General features: G+C 40.0%; 1 protein-coding gene across 7 annotated transcripts in view; it reads left to right on the top strand.

Moving 5' to 3' along the window:
- FMN1 (formin 1) overlaps nt 1–19115 on the top strand; it is a 475676-nt gene that overhangs the window by 356727 nt on the left and 99834 nt on the right. For all 7 annotated transcript variants that reach the window (XM_020913638.2, XM_070468949.1, XM_020913647.2 and 4 more), the window contains one exon: nt 16532–16624. In XM_020913638.2, coding sequence (XP_020769297.2) covers nt 16532–16624 — 93 coding nt within the window. The remainder of the gene's footprint in view (nt 1–16531; nt 16625–19115) is intronic.

Consider the following 19115-nt stretch of genomic DNA (forward strand, 5'->3'; position numbering starts at 1 on the left):
ACCCAGATCTCCCACATTGCAGGTGGATTCTTTACCAGCTGAGCCACAAGGGAAGCCCAAGAATACTGGAGTGGGTAGCCTATCCCTTCTCCAGCGCATCTTCCTGACCCAGGAATCGAACTGGGGTCTCCTGCATTGCAGGTGGATTCTTTACCAACTGAGCTATCAGGGAAGCCCATTACCATTTGACTTATCCCCAAAGAAAGTGAAAGTGTTATCACTCAGTCATCTTTGACTCTTTGTGACCCCATGAATGCCTGCCAGGTTCCTCTGTCCATGGGATTCTCTAAGCAAGAATGCTGGAGTGAGTTGCCATTTCCTTCTCTAGGGGTTCTTCCTGACCTGGGGATCAAACTTGGGTCTCCTGAATTGCAGGCAAATTCTTTACTGTTTAAACTACCAGGGAAGCCCTAACTTATCCCCAAAGATCCATGCATTTCCATAATACCTTAATTTTACTCCTCATATTTCCTCTTTCTGAAACTACTTCCCTCTTCCTTCATTCTCCTTGGCTGACTGGCTGACTTCTCCTTGGCTGACTGGCTTATTCCTCCTTGACCTTTGCAGTTCTACTAATAAGTTACCTCTTTCTGAGAACCTTCCCTGGCTACCACTGAAAAGTGAAAGTGAAGTCGCCCAGTCGTGTCTGACTCTTTGTGACTCCATGGACAGTAGCCTGCAGCAGACTCCTCTATCCATGGGATTTTGTAGGCAGGAGTACTGGAGTGGGTTGCCATTTCCTTCTCAATTCCAATCTGAATTAGAGGCTCCTATCCAGTGTCCCATGACGCTCTATTGTATTACACATTGTTGATTTCCTTGTCTCTCTATGTTATTAGACTCTTATGAACAATTTTAAAGGAGAGATGCCTGATACATGCATGCTCAGTTGTGTCCGACTCTTTGCAACCCCATGGACTATAGCCTGCCGTGGGTCTTGGACCCTCTGTCCATGGGATTTTCCAGGCAAGAATACTGGTGTGGGTTGCCATTTCCTACTTCAGGGGATCCTCCCAACCCAGGGATCAAACCCATGCCTCTTGCATCTCCTGCATTCCCAGGTAGATACTTTACCTCTGTGCCAACTGGGAAGGCGTGAAATGCCCAATTCAGTTCAGTTCAGTTGCTCAGTTGTGTCTGACTCTTTGTGACCCCATGGACCACAGCACACCAGGCCTCCCTGTCCATCACCAACTCCTGGAGTCCACCCAAACCCATGTCCATTGAATCGGTGATGCCATCCAACCATCTCATCCTCTGTCGTCCCCTTCTCCTCCTGCCCTCAATCTGTCCCAGCATCAGGGTCTTTTCCAATGAGTCAGCTCTTCACATCAGGTGGCCAAAGTATTGGAGTTTCAACTTCAACATCACTCCTTCCAATGAACACCCAGGACTGATCTCCTTTAGGATGGACTGGTTGGATCTCCTTGCAGTCCAAGGGACTCTCAAGAGTCTTCTCCAACACCACAGTTCAAAAGCATCAATTCTTCAGCGTTCAACTTTCCTTATAGTCCAACTCTCACATCCATACATGACCACTGGAAAAACCATAGCCTTGACTACACACACCTTTGATGACAAAGTAATGTCTCTGCTTTTTAATATGCTGTCTAGGTTGGTCATAACTTTCCTTCCAAGGAGTAAATATCTTTTAATTTCATGGCTGTAGTCACCATCTGCAGTGATTTTGGAGCCCCAAAAAATAAAGTCAGCCACTGTTTCCACTGTTTTCCCATCTATTTGCCATGAAGTGATGGGACCAGATGCCATGATCTTAGTTCTAAATGTTGAGCTATAAGCTGACTTTTTTACTCTCCTCTTTCACTTTCATCAAGAGGCTCTTTAGTTCTTCTTCACTTTCTGCCATAAGGGTGGTGTCATCTGCATTCCTGAGGTTATTGATATTTCTCCCGGCAATCTTGATTCCAGCTTGTGCTTCTTTCAGCCCAGAGTTTCTCATGATGTACTGTGCGTATAAGTTAAATAAGCAGGGTGACAATATACAGCCTTGAAGTACTCCTTTTCCTATCTGGAACCAGTCTGTTCCATGTCCAGATCTAACTGTTGCTTCCTGACCTGCATACAAATTTCTCAAGAGGCAGGTCAGGTGGTCTGGTTTGCCCATCTCTTTCAGAGTTTTTCACAGTTTATTGTGATGCACACAGTCAAAGACTTTGGCATAGTCAATAAAGCAGAAATAGATGTTTTTCTGGAACTCTCTTGCTTTTTCGATGATCCAGCAGATGTTGGCAGTTTGATCTCTGGTTCCTCTGCTTTTCCTAAAACCAGCTTCAATATCTGGAAGTTCACAGTTCACATATTGCTGAAGCCTGGCTTGGAGAATTTTGAGCATTACTTGACTAGCATGTGAGATGAGTGCAATTGTGCAGTAGTTTGAGCAGTCTTTGTTATTGCCTTTCTTTGGGATTGGAATGAAAACTGACCTTTTCCAGTCCCGTGGCTACTGCTGAGTTTTCCAAATTCGCTGGCATATTGAGTGTAGCACTTCCACAGCATCATCTTTCAGGATTTGAAATAGCTCAACTGGAATTCCATCCCTCCACTAGCTTTGTTCATAGTGATGCTTCCTAAGGCCCACTTGACTTTGCATTCCAGGATGTCTGGCTCTTGGTGAGTGATCACACCATCATGATTACCTGGGTTGTGAATATCTTTTTTGTATGGTTCTTCTGTGTATTCTGGCCACCTCTTCTTAATATCCTCTGCTTCTGTTAGGTCCATACCATTTCTGTCCTTTATTGAGCCCATGTTTGCATAAAATGTTCCCTTGGTATCTCTGATTTTCTTGAAGGGATCTCTAGTCTTTCCTATTCTGTTGTTTTCCTCTATTTCTTTGCATTGATCGCTGAGGAAGGCTTTCTTATCTCTCCTTGCTATTCTTTGGAACTCTGCATTCAAATGGTTATATCTTTCCTTTTCTCCTTTGCCTTTCACTTCTCTTCTTCTCACAGCTATTTGTAAGGCTGCCTCAAACAGTCATTTTGCTTTTTTGCATGTCTTTTTCTTGGAGATGATCTTGATGCCTGTCTCCTGTACAGTGTCATGAACCTCTGTCCATAGTTCATCAGGCACTCTGTCTATCAGATCTAGTCCCTTGAATCTATATCTCACTTCTATGGTATAATCATAAGGGATTTGATTTAGGTCATACCTGAATGGTCTACTGGTTTTCCCCACTATCTTCAATTTAAATCTGAATTTGGCAATAAGGAGTTCATGATCTGAGTCACACGCAGCTCCCAGTCTTGTTTTTGCTGACTGGGTAGAGCTTCTCCATCTTTGGCTGCAAAGAGTATAATCAATCTGATTTCGATGTTGGCCATCTAGTGATGTCCATGTGTAGAGTCTTCTCTTGTGTTGTTGGAAGAGGGTGTTTGCTATGACCAGTGCATTCTTTTGGCAAAACTCTATTGCCTTTTGCCCTGCTTCATTCTGTACTCCAAGGCCAAATTTGCCTGTTATTACAAGTGTTTCTTGATTTCCTACTTTTGCATTTCCAGTCCCCTATAATGAAAAGGACATCTTTTTGGGGTGTTAGTTCTAGATGGTCTTGTAGGTCTTCATAGAACCGTTCAGCTTCGGCTTCTTCAGCATTACTAGTCGGGACATAGACTTGGATTACTGTTGTATTGAATGGTGTGCCTTTGAAATGAACAGAGATCATTCTGTTGTTTTTGATATTACATCCAAGTACTGCATTTCAGACTGTTTTGTTGATTATGATGGCTACTCCATTTCTTCTAAGGGATTCTTGCCCACAGTAGTAGATATAATGGTCATCTGAGTTAAATTCACCCATTCCAGTCCATCTTAGTTCACTGATTCCTAAAATGTCTACGTTCACTCTTGCCATCTCCTGTTTGACCACTTCGAACTTGCCTTGATTCATGGACCTAACATTCCAGGTTCCCATGCAATATTGCTCTTTATAGCATCGGACTTTGCTTCCATCACCAGTCACGTCCACAGCTGGGAGTTGTTTTTGCTTTGGCTCTGTTTCTTCATTCTTTCTGGAGCTATTTCTCCACTGATCTCTAGTAGCATGTTGGGCACCTACCCCCCTGGGATCCATCTTTCAGTGTCCTATCTTTTTGCCTTTTCTTACTGTTCATGGGGTTCTCAAGGTAAGAATACTGAAGTGGTTTGCCATTCCCTTCTCCAGTGGACCACATTCTGTCAGAACTCTCCACCCTGACTCGTCCATCTTGGGTGGCCCCACACGGCATGCTTTAGTTTCATTAAGTTAGACAAGGCTGTGGTCCACGTGATTAGAGTGGTTAGTTTTCTGTGATTGTGGTTTCAGTCTGTCTGCCCTCTGATTCCGTCTCTCAGCACCTACCCTCTTACTGGGGTTTCTCTTACCTTGGCAGTGTGGTATCTCTTCACGGCTGCTCCAGCAAAGTGCAGCCACTGCTCCTTACCTTGGACATGGGGTATCTCCTCACGGCCGCCACCACTGACCTAGGATATAGGGTATCTCCCCTTGGCCACTCGCCGGTCCAGCGCCACACAGCCACCACTCACCCAATATGTCTGGTTAACTGTCTCCAACATTTACCAATGACAAAAGTGCAGATACTCAATATTTTGAAGGTATGAGTATTTGTATAACCCATAAAGATGCTTTGTAGGGCTAGAAACCACCTTGTCTCCTGTGATCGAAGTGCAGCTCACTCTAAAATCCCACCTCTGTGGAAAAACAGGGGGCTTCCCAGGTAGCTTAGTCATAAAGAATCCGCCTTCAATTCTGGAGATCCAGGTTTGATCCCTGGATGGGGAGGATCCCCTGGAGGAGGAAATGGCAACCCACTCCAGTATTCTTGTCTGGAAAATCCTGTGGACAGAGGAGCTTGGCAGGGTACAATGCATAGGATTCCAAAGGGTCAGACATGACTGAAGCAACTTACCATGCATGTTGAAAAACAAAGATGTCCATAGGATTGGAAGGCCAAGGAATTGGAGGGTTGCCTTCCTGTGAGGTGTCTGCTCTACACTAGGTCCAAACTTTGTGAAAATTGAGCTCCTTCTTCATTATTCACAGGCCACACTCACTCACAGTTGCAAGCACTGTGAGATCAGTGAGGCTCTACTGAAGCTATGGGAATGCCCCAGAGGCCAGACTTCTCCAATTCACTTATATTCTCTTCCTACCCATAAATGTCTGCATCCATTTCTCCTTCTGAGAGAGATCCAAACTCCTCTTCCTCTGTTACAAAAGACAGCATCCCATTTCCCTGAAGCCAGAATGTTCCTGAGGCCTCATATGGAGATCCTGAGATGTTTGTTTGACTCCAAGAATGTATCAGAGACTTGTTTCTAATAATGACTATCCCCTTTCCAAGAATTCTGAATCTAGCTTTTGAGATGTTTTTTAAAAAACATATATCTCATATCTGAATAAATGAATAGTAATAAAAATGACTTGGTATCCTGTCTACATGTGTTTTCCCTAGCCCCTGCCTCTATCTATCTAGGTGTATTATACATACATGTATAATGTGTATTTCCAGGTGTATTTCTAGATGTATTTTTGTGTGGTTGTATATGTATATACTAGAGACAGATTCTATCAGGGCACTAATAACTGTACTGCATGCATACAAGTGTATTCATTTTGTAGTTAATAGTTTATTCATTTATTTAGCAAATGCTCATTGAGTGTCTTGTTTAGACTAGACATTATATTAGGTGCCAAGGAGATAACAAAGTACACTGCCTCTGCCTAATGGAGAAGACAACCAAATAATCATGAAAATCATAGTTACAAAGGGGAAGTACACCATGGCGTGAGATTGTGTAATGGAGAAGACCTCATTCATATAGAGTAGAGAGTCAAAAATAAATCCCAATGATGTGCCCTTAGTGCTGAGATGAAAATGATAACTAACCACTAACCAGGCCCTGGTTATCCAGAGGATAGAGGAGAGTGCGTACATAGGTACATGCATGGTAGGTTGCTTCAGTCATGTCTGACTCTTTGTAGCACCCCAAAAGTCCCCTCTCCATGGTATTTCTGGGCAAGAATACTGGAGTGGGTTGCCATGCCCTCCCCAGGGGATCTTCCTGTCCCAGGGACCAAATCTGCATCGCTATTGGCAGGTGGGTTCTTTACCACTAGCACCACCTGGGAAACCTAGAGGAAATATCACTGGCTCAAAATACACCCTGATGATGGAACGGAACTGATGAAGTTTGAGGAACAGAGAGAGGGCCACTGTGCCTGAAATACAGGGTGTTGGGGCGGGGGGGGACAGAGTGAGGCTGGGGAGAGGCAAGAGTCAGCCTATGCAGGGCCTGGCCATGGCCAGTCTCTGAGAGCTGGTGGGTTTAAGCAAGGGATTGGCATAATAAGATACTTATTTTATGAAGATCACTGTGACTCCAGTGTGAAGGACAAGTCCGGAGGAATCAAGGGTGTGGGAGAAACAGCTAAGAAGGTGTCTCAGCAGTCTGGTCATAGTGATGGACTGCAGAACTCCTCTATAGATGGAGCTATGGGATAGACATGTACACGCAGGAATTACAGTCCCAGAGACAGGACTGAAATGTTTACGCAGATATTGTCTGGCAAGAGAGCGCCACATGAGGAAAAGAAGAAATGTTCACAAACTTGAACATTTAATGGCTGAGTATAGAAAGACGAGGCTGCAAAGAAGACAGAGCAGTTGAGGTAGGAAGAAAGTCAGGGATGCTATACCCAGAGCCAAGGGACAAATTATTTCAAGATGGGAACATGGGTGACAGAGTGGAATCCTGCTGGCGGTGAAATTTTTTTTTAAGACTGTGGCGATAGGGGGGATTCACTGGTAACTTGAGGGTGTTCTTTCCCTTGTCATAATGGGGGTGAAGTAAGTTTCAGCGGGTCTGGGACTAAGTGGTGAATGAGAAACAGAAAAAGTGAGTATGGGCAGTTTTTTAAAGATGGTTTGGCTGTGAAAGAAATCAGACTATTTATAACAGTGATTTGTTGTTTACTAAACACATAAATATTAGGAAAGTCAACTTGTTTAAAGAATTTGTGGGGCTGTTATTGTTTCATTGTTCCTGGAAATAAGAAGGATAAAGCCATACAGTATGTATTCTAACTAGGCTTAGAACTGTTTGAGTATTTTAAATGGATAAAGAATAGTTTGAATAGCATCTTACTGCTCAGTATACAAAATGCTTTTTCATGTACATATCATTTAGTCCTCAAGAATTTTTTGTATCAGAAACCAAGAATCAGAGAGGTCTTAAATGCCTTTCCAAGGCAATAAAGAGTGAGGAAAACTAAGAATAAGTGAATGTATCTTTAGATTAAGAGTAGTTCAAAGAGAAAAAAATTTAATATATTAATTATCTGTATGTGTATATATTACAGGTATATATACGGCTGTCTTCCACAATTAAAAATATGCCAAAGCTCTTGTTTTAATTTGTTAAAAGTTAACAAAATTCTTTGAGTCCCTTGCTTGTATTTCTCTTAAATACAACTATTTGTTTACTAGGATTGACTGGTTTGATCTCCTTGCAGCATTAAAGTAAATAACCCACATGTTTATATGCAGTTCAAATTATGAGAAACAATAATTACTGTGTTCCATTCCCATTAAGAAATTTTTGTTGGGGATCTATTCACTACAATGTCTGAAGGCAGAGATTTTAGTCTTTTTTTTTTTTTTTTCCACTGATGTATCCCTAGTATTGAATACAGTTTGTGGCAGACAGTTGGCATGCAGTGACTATTTGGTGAATTGATGTATTTATTGAATGAATTTCTTTAGAGTAAACTCCTTAACCCAGCAGTCTATGCTCTTTATAATCAAACTCTGACTTCTATCTCTCACATAAACCTCACTGATGTAACATAAACATTTGCTTTAGTCTCTTAGTTCTATTTTAAAATCACTTTCTTTTTATTGAGCTATAGTTGATATGCAAAGTTGATATACAACATTCACAATGTTTAAAGGTTATATTCCATCTCTAGTTGTTATAAAATATTGGTTATATCCCCTATGTTGTACGCTGTGTATATCCTTGTAGCTTATTTTTTTAAAACACAGTAGTTTCTACATCTTAATCCCCTACTCCTATATTGCTGGCCCTTGCGTCCACACTGGTAACCAGTAGTTTGTTCTCCATATCTGTGAGTCTGTTTCTTTTTTGTTATATTCAATAAATTGTTTTATATTTTTAGATTCCACATGTTAATGATATCATACAGTATTTATCTTTCTCCATCTAACTTATTTCACTTGGCATAACCCTTGCCAATTTCAACCATATTGTTGCAAATGGCAGGATTTCAAAATTTTATTCTTTTTATGGCTGTGTAGTATATCACTGTGTATATATACTACATCTTCATTCATCTGTTGCTGGGCACTTAGGTTGCTTCCATATCTTGGCAATTATAAATACTGCTGCTTTGAACATTGGGGTGAATGTATCTTTTAGAATTAGTGTTCTGGGTTTTTTGGTTTTCTTTTGGATAAATGCCCAGGGGTGGATTGCTGGGTCATATGGTAGTTCTGTTTTTAGATTTTTGAGGATCCTCTATACTGTTGTCCAAAGTGGCAGCACTGATTTATGTTCTCACCAACAATATGAGGGTTCCCTTTTTCCCACATCATCACCAACATTTATAATCTGTGATCTCTTTGATGATAGCCATTTTGCCAAGTGTGAGGAGGATGTCTCATTGTGGTTTTAATTGCATTTCTCTGATGATTAACAGTATTGAGCATCTTTTCATATGTCTGTTGGCCATCTGTATTTCTTTTTGAAAAAGTGTCTGTTCAAGTCTTCTGCCCATCTTTAAAATTGAGTTGTTTGAGTTTTTTGATGATGTTGTATGAGTTGTTTATATATGTATCTATAGATAGATAGATATAGATATTAACCCTTTATCAGTCATATCATTTGCAAATATTTTCTCCCGTGTATTAGGTTGTCCTTTTGTTTTGTTGATGATTTCCTTTGCTCTGCAAAAGCTTTTAAGTTTAATTAGGTCCCATTTGTTTATTTTTGCTTTTAATGCCTTTGCTTTAGGAGACAGATCCAAAAAATATATAGTTGCAATTTATGTCAAGAAATGTTCTGCCTATGTTTTCTTTTAGGAGTTTTATGGTTTCCAGTCTTATAGTTAGGTCTTTAATCCATTTTGAGTTTATTTTTGTATATGATGTTAGAGAATATTCAAATTTATTTCTTTACATATAACTGTCTTATTTTGCCAGCACTACTTTTTGAAAACACTGTCCTTTCTCCATTGTATATTCTTGCCTCCTTTGTCTTCGATTAACTGACAGTAAGTTCATGGGCTTATTTCTCAGCCGTCTGTTCTGTTCCATTGATCTATATATCTGTTTTTGTGACAGCACTGTAATATTTTGATTACTAAAGCTCTATAGTATAGTTAGACAGCGTGATTCCTGCAGCTTGGTTCTTCTTTCAAGATTATTTTGGCTATTTGGGGTCTATTTTTGTTTCTATACAAATTTTAAAATTTGTTCTAGTTTTGTGAAAAATACCCTGGGTATTTTGATAGGAATTGCATTGAATTTGTATATTGCCTTGGGTAGTGTGATCATTTTTAACATCATTAATTCTTCCAGTCCATGAACAGTCTGTCTTTCCATCTGTTTGTGTTGTCTTCAATTTCTTTTTTCAAGGTTTTGTAGTTTTTCCCAGTATAGTTCTTTTACCTCCTTAGTTAAGTTTATTCTTAAATACATTATTTTTTCCAATGTGATTATAAATGCAGTTGTTTTCTTAAATTTCTCTTTCTGAGAGTTCATTGTTGGTGTGTAGAAATTCATTAGATGTCTATATAAGAAGTTTTTTGATGTATTGTTGAATTCAGTTTGCTATTTTTTATTGAGGATCTTTTCATCTATATTCATCAGTGATTTTGACCTGTTATTTGTGTGTGTGTTATGTCTTTGTCTGATTTTGATATCAGAATGATGCTGGCCTCATAGAATGAGTTCAGAAGCATTCCTTTTTATGCATTTTTCTTTTGAATAGTTAGACAAGGATAGGTGTTAACTCTTCTCTAAATGTTTGGTAGAATCTGTGAAGCTGTCTGATCTTGGACTTTAATTTGTCAGGAATTACTTTTTATTACTGATTTACCTTCATTACTGGTAATTGGCCTGTTCATTTTTTCTGTCTTCCTGATTCAATCTTGGGAGATTATACATTTATAAAAATGTGTCCATTTCTTCTCAGTTGCCCTCTTTATTAGCATATGTTAATAGTTTTTCATACTCTCTCAGTTTTTGTGTTGCTTTAGCAATTCTCTGAGTTAGTTCTTTGAGCATGGAGCTCAGAGAAAGGCTGGGGATCTTATAAAACTGAAGAACAAGTAGAACTGGTCCAGATCCAAGGAGAGGTTGAGTAGAAATTAGGTTAACAGAGAGGGGAAAAAGAGGGAATCTCAGATTTAAAAAGCAAAGCCTAGATACCTCTTTCTTTTTCTCTGAAAATATATTCTGACTTCATTACAAAGACCATAGGTCCTTCACTCATACAGAAAAAAATGTGTACCCTATTTTCCTTAAAAATTCCCATGTACATTTGATCTGTTAAAATGATTAAACATGCATCAGATTTTGATGAATTATATGTTGACCTTGCCTCTGTGTCCTTAGAAACTACCCATGCTTTGTAAGTGACTCAGTAAGCTTTATTCCTTGTTCTTAAAAGTTAAAAAACAAAAAAACAGAAAACCACCTAGAAAGTTAACAGTCTAATATTTGAAATCTCAAAACATTCAAAGTTATTTCTTTCCTTCCTCTAAAATGCTTGACAATCACTAAACCTATTTTTTTAAGTTTTTTCTTATTGAGATATATTTGATGTACAATAGTGAATAAGCTTTGAGTATACAACATAGTGATCCACAATTTTTAAAGATTACACCTCGTTTATAGTTATTATAAAGTATTGGCTATACTTTATATTTTAAATGCTTCACAAGTACTTAACCTTTAGTTAGTATCTCAATTTAGTATCAATAATTTTATTATATATAATATATGCATACATTGTATATTCAAACTTGGGAGATTATACATTTCTAAAAATGTGTCCAGTTTTTCTTGGTTGCCCATTTTATTGGCATATATTAATAGTTTTTTATACTGCCTCAGTTCTTTGTATTGCTGTAGCAATTCTCTGAAGTAGTTTTTTGAGCACAGAGCTCAGAGAAAGGATTGGATAGGATATTATAAAGTATTTTAGAGAATGCTTTCAGCATTTCATCTCTAACAATGATCTATTAGTAACTAACTTCAGGAGTTAATGTATTCTTTAATTTTGTCAAATTTAATAGAAAAAGAAGAGAGAATCCTGGGTGACTTCGGCTTCTAATGGTGGAACGCCTGGCGCAGCCCTATGTGAGGCAGTCTTGGTGGCCTAGCAGTATTGTCTACGTGTCTCCTGGTTGGACAGTTAATGACACTGGGGCTTTGTCAGGGACCTCTCTCCTTTATGCACTGCTACTCTCCAGCGTCAGTGTTAATTAGTCTTCAGGTCTCCTGTTTGTCTGCTCGAATGCATCCTGGATAAGCCAAATTAATAAGTGGGAGCTGGCCAGCTGCCTGGCCGTCAAACATGGCACTGCACTCAGACAGTCAGAGGGCAGCCCTGTGCTTTGATCGTGTGGAAAAGTTTAATTCTAACATGCCGCGTGGGAGGCTGTGCCCGTTGGGGTGCAAAGAGGACCTCGGGGCCCAGCAGGGATTGCTGTCCTTTGGACTGGTTTCAGTGCTTCTCATTTCAAACCCATGAGTCTCGGAGGCCCCAGACACTTACTTCACATTTTGCTTCATCTTTCCCCCAGAAGTTTCTTCCTTGAATTCTCATAGTGGGTGGTAGATCATGAGCAAGGGAACAAAAATCATTCTCTCTTCGTTTCAAACAGGAGATTTGCACTTGGGTGTATTTTCATAAATAGAGTGTGTAGAATTTGTAGTACATAATCTCCAGCCATGACTCTTGCTGTTCTGCCTATGACATGTTTCCCAACCAATTTTTCAAAGTTATAAAAGTGACAGATAATATATTGGATGCCACCTGCTAGCGCCAGGCGATCTGCAAACCACTTTACATGCATTGGCTCATTTAATTCATGTATCTTGCCTGTAGGGCTTCCCTGATAGCTGTTGGTAAAGAATCTGCCTGTAATGCAGGAGACCCTGGTTCGATTCCTGGGTTGGGAAGGTCTGCTGGAAATGGAATAGGCCACCCACTCCAGTATTCTTGGGCTTCCCTTGCGGCTCAGCTGGTAAAGAATCTGCCTGCAATGCGAGAGACCTGGGTTTGATCCCTGGGTTGGGAAGATCCCCTGGAGAAGGGAAAGACTATCTTGCCTGTGAGTAAGGGGGTCCCCACTTTGCAAATGAGAAAAGCCACAACCCACCTGTCCTTAGGTAGGTGTGGATCCAAGCATCAGCCTTTTGCCACACCATTACCTGGCCAGTCTGGGGAGTTTAATGGACACAATGGGCTCTGTCACCTCAGCCAGCACAAAGGGAGAACCACAGTGATCAACCCTTTAATTCAGGCAGAGACAGAGGTTTTGCTTGTGTAATTGAGACAAGAAGCTCTACCTCGGTCTTTGCTTTGCCTAGCAAGAAATAACCTTGGAGAAATTACTGTCCTGGCTTCAGTTACGTCCTTTTACCAAAATGCAGGCCTGCCTCACTGTATATTATTTGTGTTCATGAAACATAGTTCTCTGTAAATGAAACTGCTGGAATATGAATGCAGTAGAAGACCAGTTAAAAAATTTGAAACCCTCTCCCAATTTATATTGTGAGAATAAATATGGCTTCAGAATCATAGTTTGGTATCATCAGAAAAGTTCATGTGGTCATAAAAGTTCATTGGAAAATGTCAGTTCTTGAAAGTAGAACTCTTCCAAAGTGTGTCTGATCAGTCTCCTGCATCTTAGTCTGCTGTCACAACTATTCATTCAGCAGAATAATCTTTGCTACTTTCCTGTGCCTTCCAGCATGAAGTGGTAGATGTTTGGGGGATACTTTATTTTTTTTTTCCATTTATTTTTATTAGTTGGAGGCTAATTACTTTACAATATTGTAGTGGTTTTTGCCATACATTGACATGAATCAGCCATGGATTTACATGTATTCCCCATCCTGATCTCCCCTCCTACCTCCCTCTCCATCCGATTCTTCTGGGTCTTCCCAGTGCACCAGGCCCGAGCGCTTGTCTCATGCATCCAGCCTGGGCTGGTGATCTGTTTCACCCTAGATAATATACATGTTTCGATGCTGTTCTCTCAAAACATCTGGGGGATACTTTAAAATACACTCAGCATTTTCACATCAGCTTGGGACAGTCACAGTGTTTGCAGAATAGAGAGACTGGGACCTGTTGATGTACCTCGGAAGGAGAGTGAAAGTGTTAGCCTCATCTGACTCTTTGCAACCCCATGGACTGTAGCCTGCCAGGCTCCTCTGTCCATGGAATTCTCCGGGCAAGAATACTGGAATGGGTAGCCATTCACTTTTCTAGGGGATATTCATGACCCAGTGATCGAACCCGGGTCTCCCACATTGCAGGCAGATTCTTTACCATCTGAGTCACCAGGCAAGCCCCAGGAAGGAAGGAAAAAGTGGAGAGACAAGGAGGTCATATTACACCCCTGGAGAGCCACTCAGTCTGGGTCAAAATTGCTAAATTTTTTTCCACTTTCCTCCACATAAGAATCTTGTTGAGGATATCTGATGCTTTGGCCAGATGCATGGAGGTCTTTGGAAAAGTTTGGGGATGAGTAAATGAAACCTGCATGGTGATTTTGCAGGGATTAATATAAATAGACAAATATAATAAAAGGTAAAACATAAATGCTCTCTGGAAGATAGATGTTCAAAAGATTCAAAAACTTTGGACTGGAAGGGTTTTATGGTAGTGGTGGCATCTTAGAAAAACTTTTTTAGAATGAATAGGGTTTTATCAAATGCACTAGAAAGTATGTAGGGAGTGAGAGCAGGATGGGCAAAGAACCACATAAGTGGAGGCATGGAGCTGGCAACACTGGTTAATGTAATTTGGAAACATTGTGTAATTTTGCTCTCATTAGTCAACTATATGGGAAAATAAAGCTGGAAAAGGGAAAGGCCTTAAATCTCAGCCCGGAAGTTTGAATTCATTTGAATGAGCAACAAGAATCCATTAAGAGTTTCATCTTTTTTTTGTCCCTTTGCCTTTTTGTTTTCAGTGGGTGATCTTGCATTTTAATCCTTAGAGACCACAGAAAACTTAAGTTTCAAAGTTAAGTTTTGATCTCCTCTCCCTTGTAACAAAAAAGAATAGAACAGAAACAATGCGTTCACCTCTTCCAGCTCAATCTACACTATCCCTCTTCCCTCTCTCTCTGATAGCTCTAGCCCAAAGTCATTATTTTGATAATAGAATAGTGATGGGAAGGGAGGCACTTATCATTTTGGTCACAGTAAAAATAAAAAAAGGAATGCACATACTGATAAAGCTTTTAGGAGTTACATGACTAGATAACCTATGAAAAATACAAAAACAGAGGAGAAAAGGACAACTCTCCTTTTTTCTTGCTTTAATAACTGGCTTATGTGGAGGACCCACTTAGGATAAAATATAATGACATACTTCCCTGGTAGCTCAGTAGGTAAAGAATCTGCCTGCAATGCAGAAAACCCGGGTTCGATCCCTGGGTCAGGAAGATCCCCTGGAGAAGGAAATGGCAACCCACTCCAGTATTCTTGCCTGGAAAATCCTATGGACAGAAGAACCTGGTGGGCTATAGTCCATGGGGTCACAAGAGTTGGACACAACTGAGCGAGTAAACCACCACCACAAATTTTGGACATGTTGATATAACATACGTTTGAGAAACATGGGTAGAGTATTAGGTTCATAGGACAGAACTAGCAAAGAGGTAAAGGAAAATCATACAACAGTAGAAAATTATTAAGTAGGTATTGTGGAGAGGACAAACATACTGACAAATAAAGATAAAAATGTAGGAGTCGGGGGAGGAATGTTTTGAAATAATGATTGACTGGTTTTAAGGTATTTGTTCCAGATAAGATGGAACATTAAAAAAAAAAGAAAGAAATGAATCTTTGCATCCCAGAGGACAAAGTTTTCCTAGATAGCACTAGAGTGATTATCAGAAGAGTTCATCATAGATATTCAAAATAAACTCTATTAAAAACTTTTGGAAAATAACAGTGTCAATGGGAAGAGCCTGCATTTAGGCCCTTGTGCCCTATAATCAGCCTCATGATCCCAGGAGGGAATCCCTGGAGGTGACTCTGAGATTGCAGCTAATGCTGAACTTAACAGAATTCCCTCCCACCATGCTTTCATCTACAGTACAATCTGATCATCTCCCAGAGTCATCTAGGATTTCAGCAATCTAGGTGGCAATATTGTAAGAGAAAGTGTTCGAAGGACCTCTTTTGCCTTTCCTGTGTTTCAGGGCTGTTGTGCTTGTAGATTACTGCACATGTTCATGGTAAACATTCTGGGATGCTGGTTTTGGAAACGCCAAGTTCTTGTATACTAATTTCCCGACATAAATAAAGGCATTCTTTCTAACCGTACTTTTCCAAAATACCTCCTTTGTGCTTCTGTAAATTCCTCCAAGAATATACCTTTCTCTGTTTTTTGAACCATTAATAGTGATTTCTTTATGGTGAAAATCTGATGCTTTAATATATTCTCTTGAACAATGGCATGTCAGTAATTTCTGGCCGTGATCAACAGACAAAAGTAAGCATGACTCAGCTCTAGCTTGGGAGGAATGAAGCCTTTTTTTCTACCCAATGCATTTCTGCCAATGTACAAACATATCAAAACTTTGGGAAAATGCCTCTTGCCTGGGTTAACTGCCTTTTGTGACAGATTTGATACTGGTTATTGTAGTTTTCATGTCACCAAATGAAAACTATCTGAGGGGTCTTGATTACCAAAAGAACAACATATGGTAAATTCTGGATATCCTGTCTGTAGTAAATCATATTTAAAATGATTTCACATGTTTTAGAAAAATATTAATGGGAAGGGTAGGTGAGCAAAAGTGAAGAGAGGTTTGATCCTCCCCAACCTGGCTTCTCATGCTGTATGGTGGTTCAAGACCTGAGAATTTTGGCAACATCTATTTTAAGCTTTTGAACTGTGAAGCTGAAGAGGCTCTGGGCTCTTCATTTGCTAGGACTAGTCCTTATGTTGCTTTTGCCTGTCTTTTCGAGAGACCAAAAAGCAGAGTTTTACACCTGTGCAAAGTCAGAAGTTTTGCTGCGTTTCTTTAAAAAATTTAAAAAAAGGTTGAAGGTGATGCATTTCCCTGTTCCTGAAGAAAGGTATAGAATGAGTAATCATTTTTGTTTTTTGTTTTTGCTTTTTGCCCTGTAATTTGGATAAGTAGTGATGGGTAAGGATTTCACACTTAATACAGAGCATGAGTTCAGCAAATCTGTGTTCGTGGGGAAGTCTCACTGCCACCTTCTCTTCACAGCAAGTGAGAAACAGATGGCAGTTGTGTGTAAGGAGTCGCCAGAGGAGTATCTGCAACCGTTCAAGGACAGGCTCGAAGAGTTCTTCCAGAAAGGTAGGAGATGTGGCGTTCTGAAACGCCCTCCTATCCCCCATCTTCTCCGAGCCCCACCGCCCTGCACATCCCAGCACCCAGGATTCCATTCGCCCATCTCCCCTTGGTGGGTCTGTGCTCAGTGTAGATGAAGTTGTCCTGTAACCTTTATCTCACCTTTCAAATGTGCTGTAATAGTTTAAATCCTTTAGCATTACTCCTGTTTCTGTAAACTTCGCGAGGGAAAGCTTTCTCTTTGTCTCCTGATGGCTCCCAAGAGGATCCTCAATACCTGTGAACTGACAAAGTGACGGCCATGGAAGGCTTATGCAGTCGTGTAGGCGGATGGTGATTATCTTTCTGGTTTTATGAGTGGAGCAACTTGGAAACTGGTATTGTATTTTCCATTCCTTCTCAGAAAGGAAAATTGGGGCCAGGTGAATGTCACATATCCAATCACTTGGCACCCATCGGCCCTCAGGGGTTAGCAGATGGAAGTGATATGCATGAGACCCAGTACTGACTTAAAAATCTTACCGAATTATGTTCCTTCCTCCATGGTTTTGGCAGGACTGGGGAACTTTTGTTGAGCCCTGGTAGTGAGTATGAAAGTTTAATGCCTTTTGGATATTTCCTATTCTGATTTCTCAAATCCAACTTATGATGTGAAACAAAAATAAGTATGGGATGCAATTTTCAGTTGTAAAAGAAATAACTCATGGGGAATGTAATGTACAGGATGGTGACTGTAGTTAATAATACTGCACTGTGTATTTGAAAGTTGCTAAGAGAGTAGATCTTAAAGCGTTCTCATCGCACACACAAAATTTGTAACTCTACATGGACAGATGTTAACTAGACTTACTGTGATGATCATTTCACTATATATATATATATATATATATATTTACATATATATATATATAATCATTATGTTGTACACCTGAAGCTAGTATACTGTCTTACATCAATTATATCTAAATAAAGAAAAAAAAAAGTGTGGGTTAGTAAGAGGGGGCTTTTGTCTTTGCTTGAAAGCCAGGGGAAATGCATGTAGGAACTTTTAGTGGTTTATTAGCATGCTGTTTCTATTTATTAATAAGGCCACATGATACCAAACTATCAACAAAAGACCTTTAAGCAGAGTAAATCCATAAAGTATGGCCAAACCACCTTGGGAATTGGCAGGGAAATTCCCAGTCCATGAGTCAGAGAAACTTCATTCTGACTGGCCCCTTGGTACAGAGTTCATTGCTCCCTCATCCTGGATGAGGTCTCATTGGTGTTGAAGCAGAAGTCAGAGTTCTCTCTTGGCCACAGCTGAACCTCAAATATGATGGAAGTCCTGCCGCCAGACCAAGGTATCATTTTGAGAACAGACAGTAACACCGACATTTATGAGTTATGTGGCTAAAATTAGGTTTTAGATGTGATTTATAAAGTAGATGCGTTGCTTTTTTTAATTTATTTTTTAAATTGAAGACTAATTCTTTACAGAATTTTGTTGTTTTCTATCAAACCTCATCATGAATCAGACACAGATATACATATATCCTCTCCCTTTTGAACCTTCTTCACATTCCCGCCCCATCCCAACCCTCTAGATTGATTCAGAGGCCCTGTTTGGGTTTCCTGAGCCATACAGCAAATTCTGGTTGGCTGTCTACTTTATATATGGCAGTGGAAGTTTCCATGTCACTCTTGCCATACATCTCACCCTCTCCTCCCCTCTCCCCTTGTCCATAAGACTATTCTCTATGTCTGTTTCTCCATTGCTGCCCTGTAAATAAATTCTTCAGTACCATTTTTCTAGATTCTGTATATATGCGTTAGAATACAATATTTATCTTTCTCTTTCTGACTCACTTCACTCTGTATAATAGGTTCTAGGTTCATCCACCTCATCAGAACTGACTCAAATGTGTTTCTTTTAATGGCTGAGTAGTATTCTATTGTGTATATGTATCACAACTTATTTACCCATTCATGTGTTGATGGACATCTAGGTTGCTTCCATGTTCTAGCTATTGCATATGGTGCTGCCAAGAACAGTGGGATACATGCGTCTCTTTCAATTTTGGTTTTCTCAGGGTATATGCCTAGGAGTGGGATTGCTGGGTCATATGGTGGTTTTATTACTAGCTTTTTAAGGAGTCTCCATACCGTCTTCCATAGTGGCTGTATCAATTTGCATTCCCCACCAACAGTGCAAGAGCATTCCCTTTTCTCCACACCCTCTCCAGCTTTTATTGTTTGTAGACTTTTTCATGATGGCCATTCTGACCAGTGTGAGGTGATACCTCATTGTGGTTTTGATTTACATTTCTCTAATAATGAGCAATGTTGAGCATCTTTTCATGTGTTTGTTGGCCATCTGTATGTCTTCTTTGGAGAAATGTCTGTTTAGGTCTTTTTCCCACTTTTTGATTGGGTTGTTTGTTTTTCTGGCATTGAGTTGTATGAGCTGTTTGTATATTTTGGAAATTAATCCTTTGTCAGTTGTTTCATTTGC

This window comes from Odocoileus virginianus, chromosome 6 (genome assembly GCF_023699985.2).
Source record: "Odocoileus virginianus isolate 20LAN1187 ecotype Illinois chromosome 6, Ovbor_1.2, whole genome shotgun sequence".
Lineage (NCBI taxonomy): Eukaryota > Metazoa > Chordata > Mammalia > Artiodactyla > Cervidae > Odocoileus > Odocoileus virginianus.